Raw genomic sequence first — 15,603 nt, forward strand, 5'->3', positions numbered from 1 at the left:
TCTTGGTATGGCAACAGCACACAGCCCTAAACTAAGTGGGAGAAGGCTTCCCTTTGGCCTGGGTATTTAGCACCTTTAAAATTTGGTGACCTAGACAGTTGTCTGTTACCTTAGGCCTAAATCCAGGCCTGGCCCTAACCATCTATAGCTATGGAAGCGTAAAGGCCAATTTTGACCTATGTGATAAAATTCTTATGGTCTATGTGTGTAAGGATGATAGAATTATTTATTTTATTTATTTAGTATTTTTATATACCGACGGTCGTTGGGAACATCCCATCGGTTTACATTTGAACACAATATCGCAACAGGCTTTACATAGAACAATAACAATTACTCACTTTCCCTACTGATAAAATGGGAGAAACTCTTTCGTTTGTTAAGTTTTGTTCTTCATGTGTCAGTGATACTGTGGGAACATTAAATCAGTGTTGTCTTTAGTAATAATGTTTGGTGAGGATGAAAAAAAATCTATGACAATAAACTGTAAAGAAAGTGAAGAAAAATGCAAGTTAGCTGAAAGCAATAATTATTTTGATAATTTAGTTTGCAGTTAAAACAAACAAAATCATTAAGATCTTAACTTTTTTCGTATTGATTTCTTTTTCAGTACTTACATTCACAGTTTGGGAGTGCCTTTCTTCTTATTCATTCCCAACCCTCTTGAATCTAAATAAATTGGGGCATTTTCCACTGATTCTTGCCAGATCTTAAGCAGGCATCACGCTCACACAAGGAAAGTCCGAACACAGTTATAAAAGGGTGAAGGGGAAGCCAGATAACTGGGGCCTGAGAAATGAAATTAGGAACTGTAGATAGGCTTTTTGGTTTTATCTGTCCTCATACTCTCTGTTTCTATCTGTAGATTCAGGAAAGGAGGTCTCTAAAAGCGGGGGAGGGGGGAGGAGGCTGTGATTGTAATGAAAACTGCAGACCTCAGATTTAAAAAAAGCATATAACTGTAAGAAACTAAACGCACCAGCACAAAAGATCAGCAATAAAGCAAAGACACGGGCAAATATGTATTTTGAGGAATCTGTCTCCTCCCCTATTTATTCATTTACTTATAAAATTACGCAAGTGTAATGTGACTAGCTCGTGCACATTCTTTTAAATAGAATATTCATAAAATAGAATACATATATAAATAAAAATACTGTTTTACAGGAATACCACAAGCAAATGTCCACTAGCCAATAAAACGTAACTGCACAAAAACACTGCAATTCAAATTACTAGTAATTCTATTACTAGTAATAGATGAAGCATATTTCTTCTCAGTCTTCCTCAACATCACTCTTACAGCACAATGAGAGATTCCCCGTCACATCAAGACATTCTAAGCTTGGCAACATTAGCAACCTGTCTGTGTTCAGATCACATTACTAATCATGCCCACTACTCTGAAAGCAACAGCACTGTCTTGCCATTGTGCCACCTCTATAAGCTGCTTGCTGTTGCTCTTCCACCCTTGTGCTGCCATGCTTTGCCGACTGCCTGCCACTGCCACCAACCCACCACCCCACCACACGCTCGAGTTCTCTCATCTCAGCGGTTGTGGAGCCTGCTTGCTGTAAGAAATGTATTGTGCTTCCAAAATATATTGGAAAGGCAGGGGGACCATGCAACAGATACACTCCATGGGGGCTGGCTTTTCTTTTCTCCTTCATTGACTTTTGGATATATTGCACAGGAAGCAGGGCCTATGATTATGTTTGCTTTGATTAAGTTTTCCAGCTTTTTTTTTTTTTATTTCCTTGCACTTGTCTTTATTTTATGTTAATCACCAGTGATGCTGGGCACACCGCTACCACCGGCTAACAGATACCCGACACTCACTTTGCCGTTACTTTTCCAATCAATTGTGGCCACACCTTACCTATTCTTACTGCCAATCATGTGGACCCAGTGCCAGCAACATACTGCGGCACTATATTTCTCTTGTAGTTGCTGCCGCTTGGGGTTGTATGTGTGTGTGACACAGATGTTGTACTCTTTGAGTTACACCTGAGAAAGTCTGCATAGGTGCATGTGTTATACAAGCACGGCCATTAGACTATGTAGTACAGTTTGTGCTTACAATTGTTTGATGCTGATGTGCACTCACAGATGTCATTGAATGCTGCACCCTACTTGCTTGCTTGATGCTACCCCTGGCCATACCAGCACCTCCCTGCTACATCTGTGTGACACTGATGCTATATACATTTTATGATATGAGTGAGCATGAGTGATACCAGTGATGTAATAAATTAGCCAATGGTGTAGCCGTCACCAAATATTACCACACCGCTTGTATAAATTTGTAAACCACAAAACAAAACCATTACCAAATCCTATGTTTTATTATAAAATCCATTGCAACGTATGTTCCTTAAGCATCATCACCTAAGACTTACAGTTGATCTAGAAACCCAAGTATAGCAACAAAGTATAAAATGTATACAATTATCAGAATCACTTGGCTAAATTTAAATCCTCTGCTGTCTTCAAGAGCTTTATGGGAGGAAAATGACTCATTAATATTTATATGATTTCTTCACCATGCGTTTCCCTTTCTGCTAGAATTTCTCCGCTCTCCCCATCAGATTCTGGGTAAGCTACTCGGGTTCTCCTGTGATCTTACATATCAATCACTTTCCTTGTGACATGTCAGACTTATAGTGCCTGCTGCAAAATAAGGGTGTGTGTCTCTATTTTCAGCTTGAACTTATCACTCGGTCGAACAAGAGCTTGGCTTAGCCTTGATTATTCTTAGTCTGTGTTATCTGCCCAGCTAGTGGAGACCTGCTCTGCAATGTATTTGGACTGAGATCATACTAACCTGCTCGCTGTTTCATTTCATCATCACACATACACAAAAGGTGCAAGAGAATACAACTAGCGAGTCTTTCTCCGTAGTGCTGATGTCTTGTTCTCTCACAGAAATATTCTGCTCCATGTTCTGCCTGCCTGCTACCATTGGTGGCTGTGCCAGTGCCTGCTGCTGCTATGCATCCAGCTAGCTTTTTTCTCACTCTGAACCAGAGTCCTCCTTCCCCTCCGCAATAGCCCGGCCACCAATATAAGAAAGCACCGCCTCCATATGTGGCCTGCAAAAAGGTTTTCTAGTTTTAATCAAAATTTTCAACTAAATGTCACCTTCTGTAAAATGTCCAGAGCATTCATCAGTTTTCTGTTATTAATTAAACTTTCATACAAAATAGCCGTATTACAATAGTAGTGCATTTCAGAGCACTAGATTACAATGTGGTTACAAATGTACATTATATTCCACGTTGCATGGTTAAAGTTTTCCTAATGTAATTGTTTTTTATAAACTAATATTTAAACTTATTGCACAAAGATAATTGTATAGTCAATATCACAATGTCAGGTGCACTGCAATTATACAACATGTCCAATTAAAGCATTTACATTTTGTATACAAAACCAACTCATTGTAGAAATGTTCATTTCTTATCTTCCTCTTTGGGCCTGTTGATAATAGGATAGTCATGGAAAAAGCCGTGGCTTAGCTTGCGGCACGCCTAGATGCACGGTCTCCATTTGGAGCAAAGGGTGGTTACTGGAGATGCCTGTTGTGCACCCTCTGCTCAGAGGGTGCACAACAGGCATCTCCAGACTTCTTGAATGACTTGGGGACAGTTTGTGGAATGCTGACTGAGGAGTTGCATATTTCCTTGGGAATGTAGTTGCTGCATTTGCTGTCCATAGCCTTGCTTAAAGTCAATTTCCCTCCTCCTTTGCCAAGAGTCATATCATTGGGTTCCCAATGGGATCAGGTAGTAGGATGTCAATCTACCATACTGGACAGGTTCTCAAGCTCAGACAAAAGGCCGAGGAATCCTCCTCCCCTCACGGCTCAGGCCCTGCCCTGGGATCTTAGCGTAAACAAGGCTGAGAAGCAATTTTTTGTATACCATCTGCTATATTAAAAAATGTGTAATGTATTATCTTGTCCTGGTAGCTAGCTGAGATGGACTCTTGGTTGCAAACTATAATCAATTAGGTTGACCTTAGTCAACAGCTCTTTCTTCCCATAGAGTTAATTACAAGTACAATTACAAAATAGAGTAGTGATGAAGAATAGTTTAAAAATTAACTTTACAATGAACTGCAGCTTGAGCTACTCATTAATCCTGTTTATGAAAACAGATTTCCTGTCGAGGTGCTGCTCACAACAGGCTATTTAGGAAATGATGATGATAATTATTATTCGATAGAACAGGTAAAGGTGAAAAGCTTGACTATGTGGTTAGAATTTCTTTCCTTTTTGCAGCCTCTCTAAAAGTCTTTAGTAGTTAAGGTCCAAACCGCCACATAGAGCCGTGTAAGCTTAGAAGAGGTTATGATGAAAAGCTCAAGTAATTTGGTATAAAAATGTTCATTGAATAACCTCTCCTTTTTCAGCAAGGATGCCACCATTTCAACACATACCTAGTCACGGTAAATCTTCATCTATCAAGCAGTGGCGTAGCCACGGGTGGGCCTGGGTGGGCAGCTGCCCACCCAATTTAGACCCAGGCCCACCCAACTGACACCAGAACTGCAAGGCTGTCGCGGGATCCCATCCCCGCGACAGTGAAGAGGAGAACCCATGCTTGGCACGCCATCATGGCACACGTGGGGAAGCGGTCCTACAACCATATGGCCGACCGATCTTCCTGTTTGCGGGGGGAGGGGGGAGCGGAAGCGCCGTGCACAGCTTCCACTTCCTCCCCCCAAAGCAGGAAGATCAGCTGGCCTCTCCTGCTATCTTCGGGCCGTATGGCCGACCGATCTTCCTGTTGGGGGGGGGGGAGAAGAGCGGAAGCGCCGCGCACAGCTTCCGCTCCCCCCCCCCCCAAGCAGGAATATCAGTCGGCCATACGGCCGAAGATAGCAGGAGGCCAGTGGCAGCAGGAGAGGCCAGCTGATCTTCCTGCTCTGGGGGGAGGAAGCGGAAACTGTGCACAGGCTTGAATGTGTATGTGAGGATGAGAATGGGAGCCTTGTTGTGTGTGTGTGGGTGAAAATCGGACCCTGGGTGTGTATGGGAGTGAGAATGAAGTCTTGAATGTGTGTGGGTGATAATGGAAGCTTGAATATGTGGGTGAGGAAGGAAGCTTGAATATGTGCGTGTTGGAAGCTTGAATGTATGTATATATGGGTGAGAATGGGAGCCTGGGTTTGTGTGTGTGGGTGAGAATGGAAGCTTGAATATGTGGGTGAGGATGGAAGCTTGAATGTGTATATATATGGGTGAGAATGGGAGCCTGGGTTTGTGTGTGTGTGTGAGAATGGAAGCTTGAATATGTGGGTAAGAATGGGTGCTTGAAAGTGTGTATGTGTGGGTGAGAATGGGACCTTAAATGTGTGTATGTGTGGGGGAGAATGGGAGAATGGGTTTGTGTGTGTGGATGAGAATGGGTGCCTGGATGTGCGTCTGTGTGTGCATAAGAATATAAGCCTGGGGAGGGGTGAGAAAGTGAGAGCTTGTATGTGTGTCTGCAGAGAATGTGAGCTTGGGGGGGGGGGGAGGAGAGCATATGAGAGTGAGAGCCTGAGTGTGTGAAGGAGTCTGTGAGAGAAAGCATTTATGTATATATGTGTGTGTGTGTGGAAGGGAAGAAGACAGTAGTAGAAAAGACACTGAAGAGGAATTAGGAAATGAGCGACAAGGGAAAAAATGGGAAAGAGAGACCAGGACCAACTGATTAGAAAAATACAAAGATCAGACAACAAAGGTAAAAAAAAATAATATAGAGAGAGAGAGAGAGAGAGAGAGAGAGAGAGAGAGAGAGAGATGTTAGCAATTTAAATATGTCATCTTTGAGAATGTGCATTCTTATATTTTTGTATTTTGCTCTTTCTTAAGTATTCCACTGTTCAGACATTTTAGTTTCTCAGGCTTTCTATTTTGGCTTTATCTACATGTTTCTGTTTCTAATTTATAGTCTCTTATTTCTATATTAGGTAAGGGTCGGTCTCAGTTTTGCCTGTTTGTGACAGAAATGAGTATTTCTAGCATATAGTTTCTCTGTAGTAGTAGTCCAGCCTGTTCTGTTATTCCCATAGGTGATGTATTAATGTTCTAGGGCCTGGTGTAGTATTTGCATTGCTGCTTTTTCATAAGGTTGCTGTTTGAATCCTGAGAGTCAGTGCTGTGATTGTTTGGCAAGGTTCCAGATGCCTCTTTCTTTGCAAGAGTTTGTTACTTCACAAAATAGCAGTGGAGGGTTATTTTTTGCTGAGATTACACCAGAATTTGAATTTTTTTTTCATGTTACTTGTAATGTGAATTGCCCTAGCTCTGCGCTGCACCTGTTCTGATGATTAATTATATTTTATTGTATTTATGAAGATTTCTGGGTTTCTGCAAAGATGGTTCATGAAAGAATACATTAATTTTTGTTTTATTATATGATTGGATTTGATTGTTTTCTATACTTGAAATAATTGAAGTAAATTATTTTAAAGTTTCATACATGACACATAATGGCTGTTGCAAACTACTTAGAAAGCCATTCTAGGGTGCAGTATATGGCATTATTTATCAGTAAGAAAACAACTAGTAGACCTGCATGCCTTGTGCCCACCTATGTTAACCTTGTGCCCACCCAAAAAATCAATTCTGGCTACGCCACTGCTATCAAGTAGTAAACATTTGGCTGCACCTATGCTTCTGAAGTAGTAACAGTGCAATTTTGTTTGGAAGAAAGACAGTACATAAAGTAGTATCAAGAGAGAATTTTGTAAAACGATTTATATTATCAAGCGAGAACAAGCATCCCACATCAGCTTTCCTTTTTAATTGATACATAATACAGTCGTCAGAGATTGTGGAAGTGGCCTGAGGGTAACACTTGCAGCCACTCTCTGCAAACTGTTTTCATTTCCATTTGTTATTTGTACAAAGTAATGAGCAGAAATAGCCAATGTCACCACCCCTACCCCCGACTCTAGCGGAACTTGTAGCTGCCGCGATCCGCTTCCAAATGCAGCCGGGTTAAAGGGAGGTGGGAGCTCACTGTCCACCACACCTGATCCCCCCCCTCTCCCCTCCCCCAGAGCCGGGACCACCAAAATCCGGCCGGGCTGAAGCCCAAGTCGGGACAGGCTGCCCGGCACCGAGTCCCCAGGGCCGGCGCCTCCGCCTGTCTATCTGCACCATTATCTGTCCTCCCTCCCTCCCTATCTCTCCCTGCCTGTCGCGGCCCCGCGTTGCCAAACCCCCCATCACCCCCCACAGCCTCCTTGGCACGCCCCGGCCCAAGCTGTCAACTCCGCTGAGCTCACAAACAAGTCCTGAGAGCGGGGGCGGGGCCGGGCCGGGATTGGTGCAGGCGCTGCCCGGCCGCTCAAGCTGGAGCGGGAGCCGCTCTGCGAAGGCTGAGTCCACCCGCCCCTCCCCCCCCCCCCCCCTCCCTGCCTGCCGTCAGCGCTAGAGCTGAGCTGCAGCAGCGGCGGCGGCGGCGGCAGAGGCAGCAGACCACCCCCTCCCCCCCCCCGGGCCGGCTCAAGCCTTCAGCGCTCCCTGACCTCTCCTCCGCTGAGCGGCTGTACAATCCTCAGCAGTGCTCTGAGACTGTACGGTCGCTCGGCCCACCCCCCCCAACTCCAGGGACCCCCGGAGCCAGTGGTCGTCTCCAGTGCTCCTCTCCCTCCCTACTGCTCCCTGCCCCCCGACCCCCGCTCCGGAGGATTGGAGCGTATCTGTGGTCTGCCTTCACTTAGCTGAATTGTTATTTCTACGCAACAGCCAGACCCCCCCCGAGCCGCCCCCCCCCCCCCCGCCCCCGATCGCTGGTTCACCTTCGACATGACAGCCGAGAAAGAGAAGAAAAGGTAAGAGAGCGCTGACAGCCCTGCCACCGAGCCGCCGCGGTGCCGAGCTGCTGCTGCTGCCGATCGCTCTTCCTTTCTCCGGCTTCGCTGTCGGCCGTAAAGTTGCGAGCGCCGCGCAGGTCGCTGGTGGGAAACTTGTTGCACTCTGAGCAGGAGAAAAGTTTCGCCGCGCCGTGGATGGAAGGCGGACAGGGGCGCTGCGAGCGTTTAGCGTTCCGTGGGGGGGGGGGGGAAGGGGGTCCTCTACCCCCCCCCCCCCGGAAAGAGATTTGCAGTAAGCGAGGCTTGGTTCTAAAGACTTTTCAGACTTTTGGTCTGGGGGTTAGGTGAACGCATAGGTTATAGGGGGCGGGCATGACAGGATAAAATCGGAGCACAACCCGGTCTCCAAATAGAGAGGTGAGATTGCCCCCAGCCCCTCTTCCCCCCCCCCCTCCGCTTTGCCCCTTTTTTTGCTCCGGGGAAGCACTGATCGGCTCTAGCTTGGGGTGGGGGGTGGGGAGGGTTCTGCCGGGTGAGGAGCATCCCGAGCAGGTGCTCGGGGGTCGCTGCCTCCTTGCCCTGCGTGATTCGCTTTAATCGGGTCGTGCTGGAGACGAAGTGCTGGGGAGGGGGAGGCTGCTGCGGGATGTAATAATAAACGGGGAGGGGGCGAAGGGTGACCGCGCTGCTTGCGATCCGGAGCCCCCGGTGAGGGCCGAGGCTGCCTTCCCGAGGAAGGTGGCGCTGCAGGGCCGGAGCATAGGGGGAGCGTTCCCGGACACCCGGTGCCCAGGAGGAGATCCCCCGATCCTCACCCTATCCCTGCGTACAGCCTCCTGGCCAGACGGGGCACCTGCAGCAGGTGGCACACGGGGCTTGGCATCAGACCGTTTCTATGGGGCACAGCATAAATCCGCCTGGTTATAGCGAGCCTGTCCCGAAGAGCTTAGATTCCGAGGTCTGAGCACAGCAGGCTCAAGGGTGCTTGTATTGACTTCTCATATTATTGTTGACTAGGTGAATTCAAACTTGGCTTCCAGGTTTTACATCTCCGTATGGATTAGAGTGGCTACATGGTGAAAGAAATACGCACGGTTTATATATTCAGGGTTATCTGTATTTGGACACTTCTTAGGATTCTTTGTTTTGTGTTAAAGCGAATTGATCCGGAGAGGCTGTATTTCAGCAACTGGACTGTATGGAATGTACCTCGAAACAAAGTTGCTGTAGCTGTTATCTTAAAATAATAAATATAAAACATTTAGGTAAAGCTAATGGATACAATTCTCTTTAAAGCAGGGCGGATAGACCTTTATATTCTCAGTCTCTTCTTTTTGATCAACTTTTTTGTGACTGAGATTATCATAGCACAATGTACCGGGAGGATCAGAATATTACTGACTGTTGATAAATTATTGTGCTTTATAGATTAGGTAAAATATGCTTTTAATATCAAATAATTTCAGTGAAAGCACGGAAGCTAGATGCAGGTGAGCCCTGGCTAGTGGCTACAAACCTTAAACCATTCCCTGACCCAGTTAATTAAAAAAACATTTTGCAAAACTCCAAAGTGATGTCCCAGACCCCAACCTATACTTGGCTGTGTGAAAGAATGAACACGATTAGAGCATGTTCTGAGAATCCAAGACTTAAAATGCTTTGTAGAGATTTAACTTGCAATCAAACTATACTATTGATATAATCCTGAAAGTTGCTGCCACACTTAAAAATGAAGGCTCTAGGGTTGCTTTTGTTTAAATAAACATAGCCAGCATATGTTAAATCAAATCTTATAAGCCCTGCACAGGTTAATTGCTCTATCTCAGTACAGCATTAAAAGTGTTGCAAAAGATTGTTAGGTAAAAAAAAAAATTAGTATTGCATTTTGTTTTTTTAGTATTGCATTTTTATTTTATTTATTTTATTTTTTTAGAAACCGATAAAATCATTTCTGTTACTGCTATTGCTCTTTACCACCCCTATAGTGCTGCTAGGCATTCCCAGTGCTGTACAGAGACATAAAAGAGACAGCCCGTTCACCCTGGAACTTACAGTCCAGCCTTATATCAGTTCCATTTTTTTTACAAATAAAGCTATAACTTGCCTCTGGATATTTTGATGCTTAGAGTTGGCATTAGAAATTCAGGGATTCGAATGTTGCAGGTGACATGTACTGACAATTTGAAGGCTTTGATTGATCGTAGTTATGCTGACACCTTTTTGCATTTCCTAACATTTTAGAGACATAGGGATTCTTCCACTGGATCACTTTTGATCTCCTGCTGTAAAGACTGTAAAATTCAGGCCATGTCATTTCCTGAGGCACCAGTTTAAGTTAACCTGATTTAGGCCAGACTTTTCCAGCCCCTTTTTTTTCTAGTTGACACTTTTCATTTGTATTGAATCCCTGGGCTTTGGCTTGTTTGGTGGCGCTGACCTCTCACTATAATTACTTTTGTCCGTGAGAGGAGTAGGTTTTGAAACCTATTTTATATGGTAATGATCATTAGCAAGTGATTTATGCCAGTCCTTCAGCATGCCAGGATTTTATTTCAGCAGCTTTGGATAGTGTTACCTTAACTGCGTATTGTTTTGTTTCTCCAGCATTCATTACAAGTAGCAGCTATACGTAAAAGTATTCTATAACCTCCAAAGTGTACATTGAGGGAGGATTTACAAAGAGAGGTAGGCCTGGCCAAGGCAATGGCCCTACTGAAAGCAGGTGTCCAGTAAACACATAGTCATCGATTAGTTAAATTAAGCAGGCCCCTGACCATTGCCTCCACCCTAAAACCAAAGCATGTTCAAAGAATTATTTTTTTTTTTCGGAAAGATTAGATGCAGACTTACATTTTTTTTTTTTTAAATTATTTAGTGGAACCAAAAGAGGTCATTATTTTTTGCCATGTCATGAATAGCCTTCTTCAGGATAGCGAGTCCTCAAGAAGGCGCCTTTTACTCACCGTAACGCTGGTTCCTGCTTTTGCCTCCTCTTAGAAAATGGGAGCCTTCCTAGCTCTTTAAAGATATTTTCTTTTAGAAACCTGTTCGGTTCCAAACTGATCTGCATTCGGTGGGGAGTAGTGTGCACTTGTACTTTTAAAGCCCCTGATCATTTCTAGGCTTTTGGTAGATTTTCTTTGTGATTCAGTGCAGAAGATGCACGTGTAACATTAAAATGTTGGATGAATGAGAGTTTACCTGCAGTGGACAAAGTAAGCCAAAGAGATTATGAAAGGTGTTTTGACTGGGCACCACTGTGAGTGTGATTTATTGCCAGTAGAGCCACTGAAGTATCATTAACTTATAGCGATTTCTATACAGATAGGATCTACAGCTGGCAGCTCTCGCATGACTCACTAGTAGATAGCTTAATTGATAACTTAATTTTGTGGGGAAATGTTCCTGCTGGTCGTAGAACCTGTTTTTTTCAGGATTGTCCTGCAAGCTAGCACTCGGGAGTCTTGATTTTAAGAGCACATCTACAATGTATCAAAGCCTGATCCAGCAGCTTATTTTCCCCAGTTTAAAGCCTACAGTGGCCTGTACTGTTTTCCAAAGGACATTCGAGGGCTATGGCCCCTTTTCAGTTTCAGGATGGAGAAGCAATGTAAGCATTTCCCAGCAAGAGGGTGCGCCCTGCCTAAGAGCTCCTTATTCTTTCAGGGTCGGCTCCGTAAGCATTCTCTATTGTTGGTAATGGCTAGCGAATATTTCAAGCCTTCGGCGGCGCGAAAGTTTGAGGCCTTCCAGCTTTGGCTTTTTAGGCACAATTGAGTTGGCTCCATGCTGAGATGTCGCTAAAGCCTTTTTACCTGTGCATGTCTGATTAAATTCAGCTTCTAGTAAATGCTGCAGTGGCTCAGAGTGCTATCCAGCGGGGAGTCTTAGAATATTCCCACTTTGTGGCATTAGTCTGGGTTTAGCAAACCACCAAGGAGATTTGTCGAAGGCTGAGGTAGAAGATGGGAGGCAGTCCTTGGGGTCCTAATTAATCTGGACTCTTTCCGGTAATGGCTCTGGAGCCGATGCACACACACAAGCCATCTCGCATGGTCCAGGACTTGACGCTGAGTAGGGCTCTAAGGACCGAACGCCACCCAGATTTCCCTCCTCTCCTGGCCTCCAGGAAAGCCCCTTAATGAATCTGGTCCTGCGTGCTTTCTTCCCTGTTGCATTTACACTGAATGGCCACAATGAACTGGACACTAACGCCGGGCACTTCCACGTCCTGTGAACCCATCAGGTAGTGTAATTTACTGAAGATCTTTTCTGCCAGGCACCTCTCCTCCACTATGTCAGATGCCATAATAACGCCTCCAGATTTTAGAGGTTAATATTTTGCCCATCATTTAAATCCTGCGGAACAGGATAACTTCTAAAAGAACGGAAAATATGGAGAAACCTTATTATGGTGTCTGCTCTTTATTTGTCAGCTGTGGCAGTGAGCAGTATTACAAAGGGTATTATCTCATTGTCCTGTAAAAAAAAGGTCACTCAGACAAGATATCTGTTCTAGATGATAAGTGATAGAGGTAAAATAATAGCTCAGTTAGCTACAATTATTTGATCATTATAAATGAAGACGGTGTATTGAGATAGACCACATGTCTGTTCTTCCATAATTCAATTGCAGGTTGTAAACATCACCAATGGCTTTTTGCTAGGGTTTCCAGATGGCTCCAGGTCATGGGGGGGCAGGTTCGGCCAGTCCTGGTTTTACCGCCACAGTCCACCTGTCCCCGATGACCTGGGGGTCCTCTGGAAGATGGTTTTCGCGTGCGGAGCGCATTTAGGCGATGTGGCTCTTTATGGAGTGCGCTGGCACTTTGAAGTTCATTGTAATGTATTTTCAGCATTTTGGGCCTTTATGTAGACGATCACAGGCAGGGAAGGTCCTTTTCAAAACCGTTTCCACGGGCAAAGCAGCGTTTTGCCGGTGGAATGGGGCTTTTCAAAAAACCTTTCCTGTATGTGGGGAAAAGCATGCGCGTGGGGCCCGAATACGCATCCTGTCTCCCGCAGCGACAAGAGAAGGGGGTCGGTGATCGCCGTGCAAGGATACACATACATTTGCGTTTTCAAGAGCGCGGGCTTAGATTTTCTCTAGACATTACCTGTGGAAGTTAGCGGGTACAAATGTGTGCGAATCGTTTTCCCCCCGAGGGAATGTTCTGCACAGGAGCGTACTTCCCCTTTGAAAAATGGTGTAAAGCCGGCGAGTAAAAAGTGCTCAGACTTTGCACCCATGCGGAGAATTCAAAAACTGCTCCCTAAATTGTAGTCAATTGTTTTGCTTATTATAGACTGTTGCTGTGCTGAATTTTTTTTTGTTTTTACTGCCATGGCTTTCTTACCAGATCAAGATAGAGAATATGGATATTTTTATTGACATTTGTAATCCTGTTAAAATGGTTTTGGTCCAGACTACCCCCAGGTATTATTATTGATAGCTAAAAAGGGTGTGAGCAGTGCGGATTGAGAAAGAGTTCATTAAAACGTAACGGAATATATTTCATACTGAGCTTTATAAGATAACTGTAAGGCATGTGCTGCAGAAGCCTGTCATGGTTAGGTCTGACTGACTGATTTGCAGGCCGATACAGTAAAGTTCGCGGGAGAGCGGGCGAGCGCACAGGCCAGTGTCCTGTGTGCGCGATTTAGTAAACTAAAATATTTAAATTAGGGCCGGCGGTAAAAAGAGGCGCTCGGGACACTAGCGCATCCCTAGCGCCTCTTTTTGGACAGGAGCGGCGGCTGTCAGTGGGTTTGACAGCCGACGCTCAATTTTGCCAGCGTCGGTTCTCGAGCCCGCTGACAGCCACGGGTTTGGAAACCGGACGCCAGCAAAATTGAGTGTCCAGTTTTCAACCCACAAGCCGCGGGCCCATTTCAAAATTTTTTTTTTAAACTTTTTTTAACTTTCGGGACCTCCGACTTAATATCACCATGATATTAAGTCGGAGGGTGCACAGAAAGCAATTTTTACTGCTTTTCTGTGCACTTTCCCGGTGCCAGCAGAAATTAGCGCCTACCTTTGGGTAGGCGCTAATTTCTGAAAGTAAAATGTGCGGCTTGGCTGCACATTTTGCTTTCTGAATCGTGCGGGAATACCTAATAGGGCCATCAACATGCATTTGCATGTTGCGGGCGCTATTAGGTTCGGGGAGGTTGGATGCGCGTTTTCGATGCGCTATTACCCCTTACTGAATAAGGGGTTAAGGTAGCGCATCCAAAACGAGCGTCCAATCATGGGTCAACAGTGCGCTCTGGCCTGTTGGTGACTTCAGTGCATCTGCCACAGAGGAGAGCAGCCCCCTGCTTCCACAGAGTAGGGTGTGGCTCCCTTCAAGCCTCCCCATATTAATACGAACGGCTTCTGTAAAGGTGAACTAAGGTGGCACCTCAGAAGTGCCGGGATGGGAGGCGGGCTCGCACATCTGCGTAACTCGGCTTGTTCCCGAAGAATTAATAATTTGTGTGTCAAGGATGACCTTCCTGAAAAGGGCCAGCCGAGAGCCATTGGACATGCTAAATATCATTTTTGTCATTTTATGATGCCGGGTGATAAGCAAGACTGGAAGTGGTGGAGTTGGGAGCTGAACCCAAATCGTAAAGGTGTAGTCTAACCATTAAACTAGATTCTGTGGGTTCATGTTACATGATTACAAACACTTTCTTTTTTTTATTTATTTTTTTGGACAATCCTTGACGTCTCTGGTAACAGCAAAGCTGTGCAGGTGCTGTTTCTTTTGGTGTGGCTGCATTTTATCATGAATTTTGAAAGTCTTAAGAAGAAGAATTAACAAAAAGACCCCCGTGGGGACACAGAAGAGATAATGGCATACGGTTTGGGAGATTTTCCTCAGTTTATAAGAAAATAACAGGCAAAGAGTGAGATCATAGCTACCCCGGAGATGTGACCGTGACAATAGCAAATGCAAAATGTTACACAACTAAGGCAAGATAAAAACAATTAAAATGTACACAGATAGTTTTGAAATAACCTTGTAATTTCAATTTCAAGGAGCAGTGCAGTGTAATGGGAAAAAAATGTGGCTGTGTTGAGCAGCTTTGACCTGAGAATATAGAAACACTGGGCATTTTCTTACTAAATGAAAGTGCTGCTTTTATTCTTTTCTGGTTTTTCTTTTGGTTTGGATTAAAAAGAGTTTTAATTCTGGCAGCATCTTCCATGTGCCAGGTCTGAGCAGGACCGAGGTGACAGAACACAATATCATTGCTGGGTCCATGCAGAAAAAAAATGCTGAGGGCCATATTCACAAGCATGTAAACGGATCATTCAGTGACTGAATATGGGCCTCGATACTTCCTGCTCCATCTTTCATGCTTTTGGATGCAACGTTTGCTGGAGTTGGGCACACAGCCTGTCATGGTCCTGAGAGAGGCAGAAACATATGAACACAGTGCCCAAGTGAAGTTAAGAACATAAGAACATGCCATACTGGGTCAGACCAAGGGTGCATCAAGCCCAGCATCCTGTTTCCAACAGTGGCCAATCCAGGCCATAAGAACCTGGCAAGTACCCAAAAACTAAGTCTATTCCATGCTACTGTTGCTGGTAATAGCAGTGGCTATAGTGTTGGTTTAAGATTCCTTTATTGCTGCCCAATACTGGATCATGCTCATAAGACTCATGATTAAAGAAAAGCACCTAATTCGTTGGATGAGAAGGATCAAAACATGTAAGCCGCTTCTGGCCTCCTGTGATCCATCAAAACCTTGCTATCTCTGGTGCTGTTGCGGCGGGATGCTAATCTAATGACCCTG

The 15,603-nt window shown here is 44.8% G+C and overlaps 1 protein-coding gene across 1 annotated transcript in view; it reads left to right on the forward strand.

Annotated features, from left to right (window-relative positions):
• The first annotated feature begins 7,439 nt into the window (after positions 1-7,439).
• EPAS1 (endothelial PAS domain protein 1) overlaps positions 7,440-15,603 on the forward strand; it is a 278,305-nt gene continuing 270,141 nt past the window's right edge. The window contains exon 1 of the mRNA XM_029593353.1: positions 7,440-7,830. Within this exon, the coding sequence (XP_029449213.1) occupies positions 7,805-7,830 (26 nt within the window). The 5' untranslated portion in view covers positions 7,440-7,804. The remainder of the gene's footprint in view (positions 7,831-15,603) is intronic.

Source organism: Rhinatrema bivittatum, chromosome 3 (assembly GCF_901001135.1).
Source record: "Rhinatrema bivittatum chromosome 3, aRhiBiv1.1, whole genome shotgun sequence".
NCBI classification, from domain to species: domain Eukaryota; kingdom Metazoa; phylum Chordata; class Amphibia; order Gymnophiona; family Rhinatrematidae; genus Rhinatrema; species Rhinatrema bivittatum.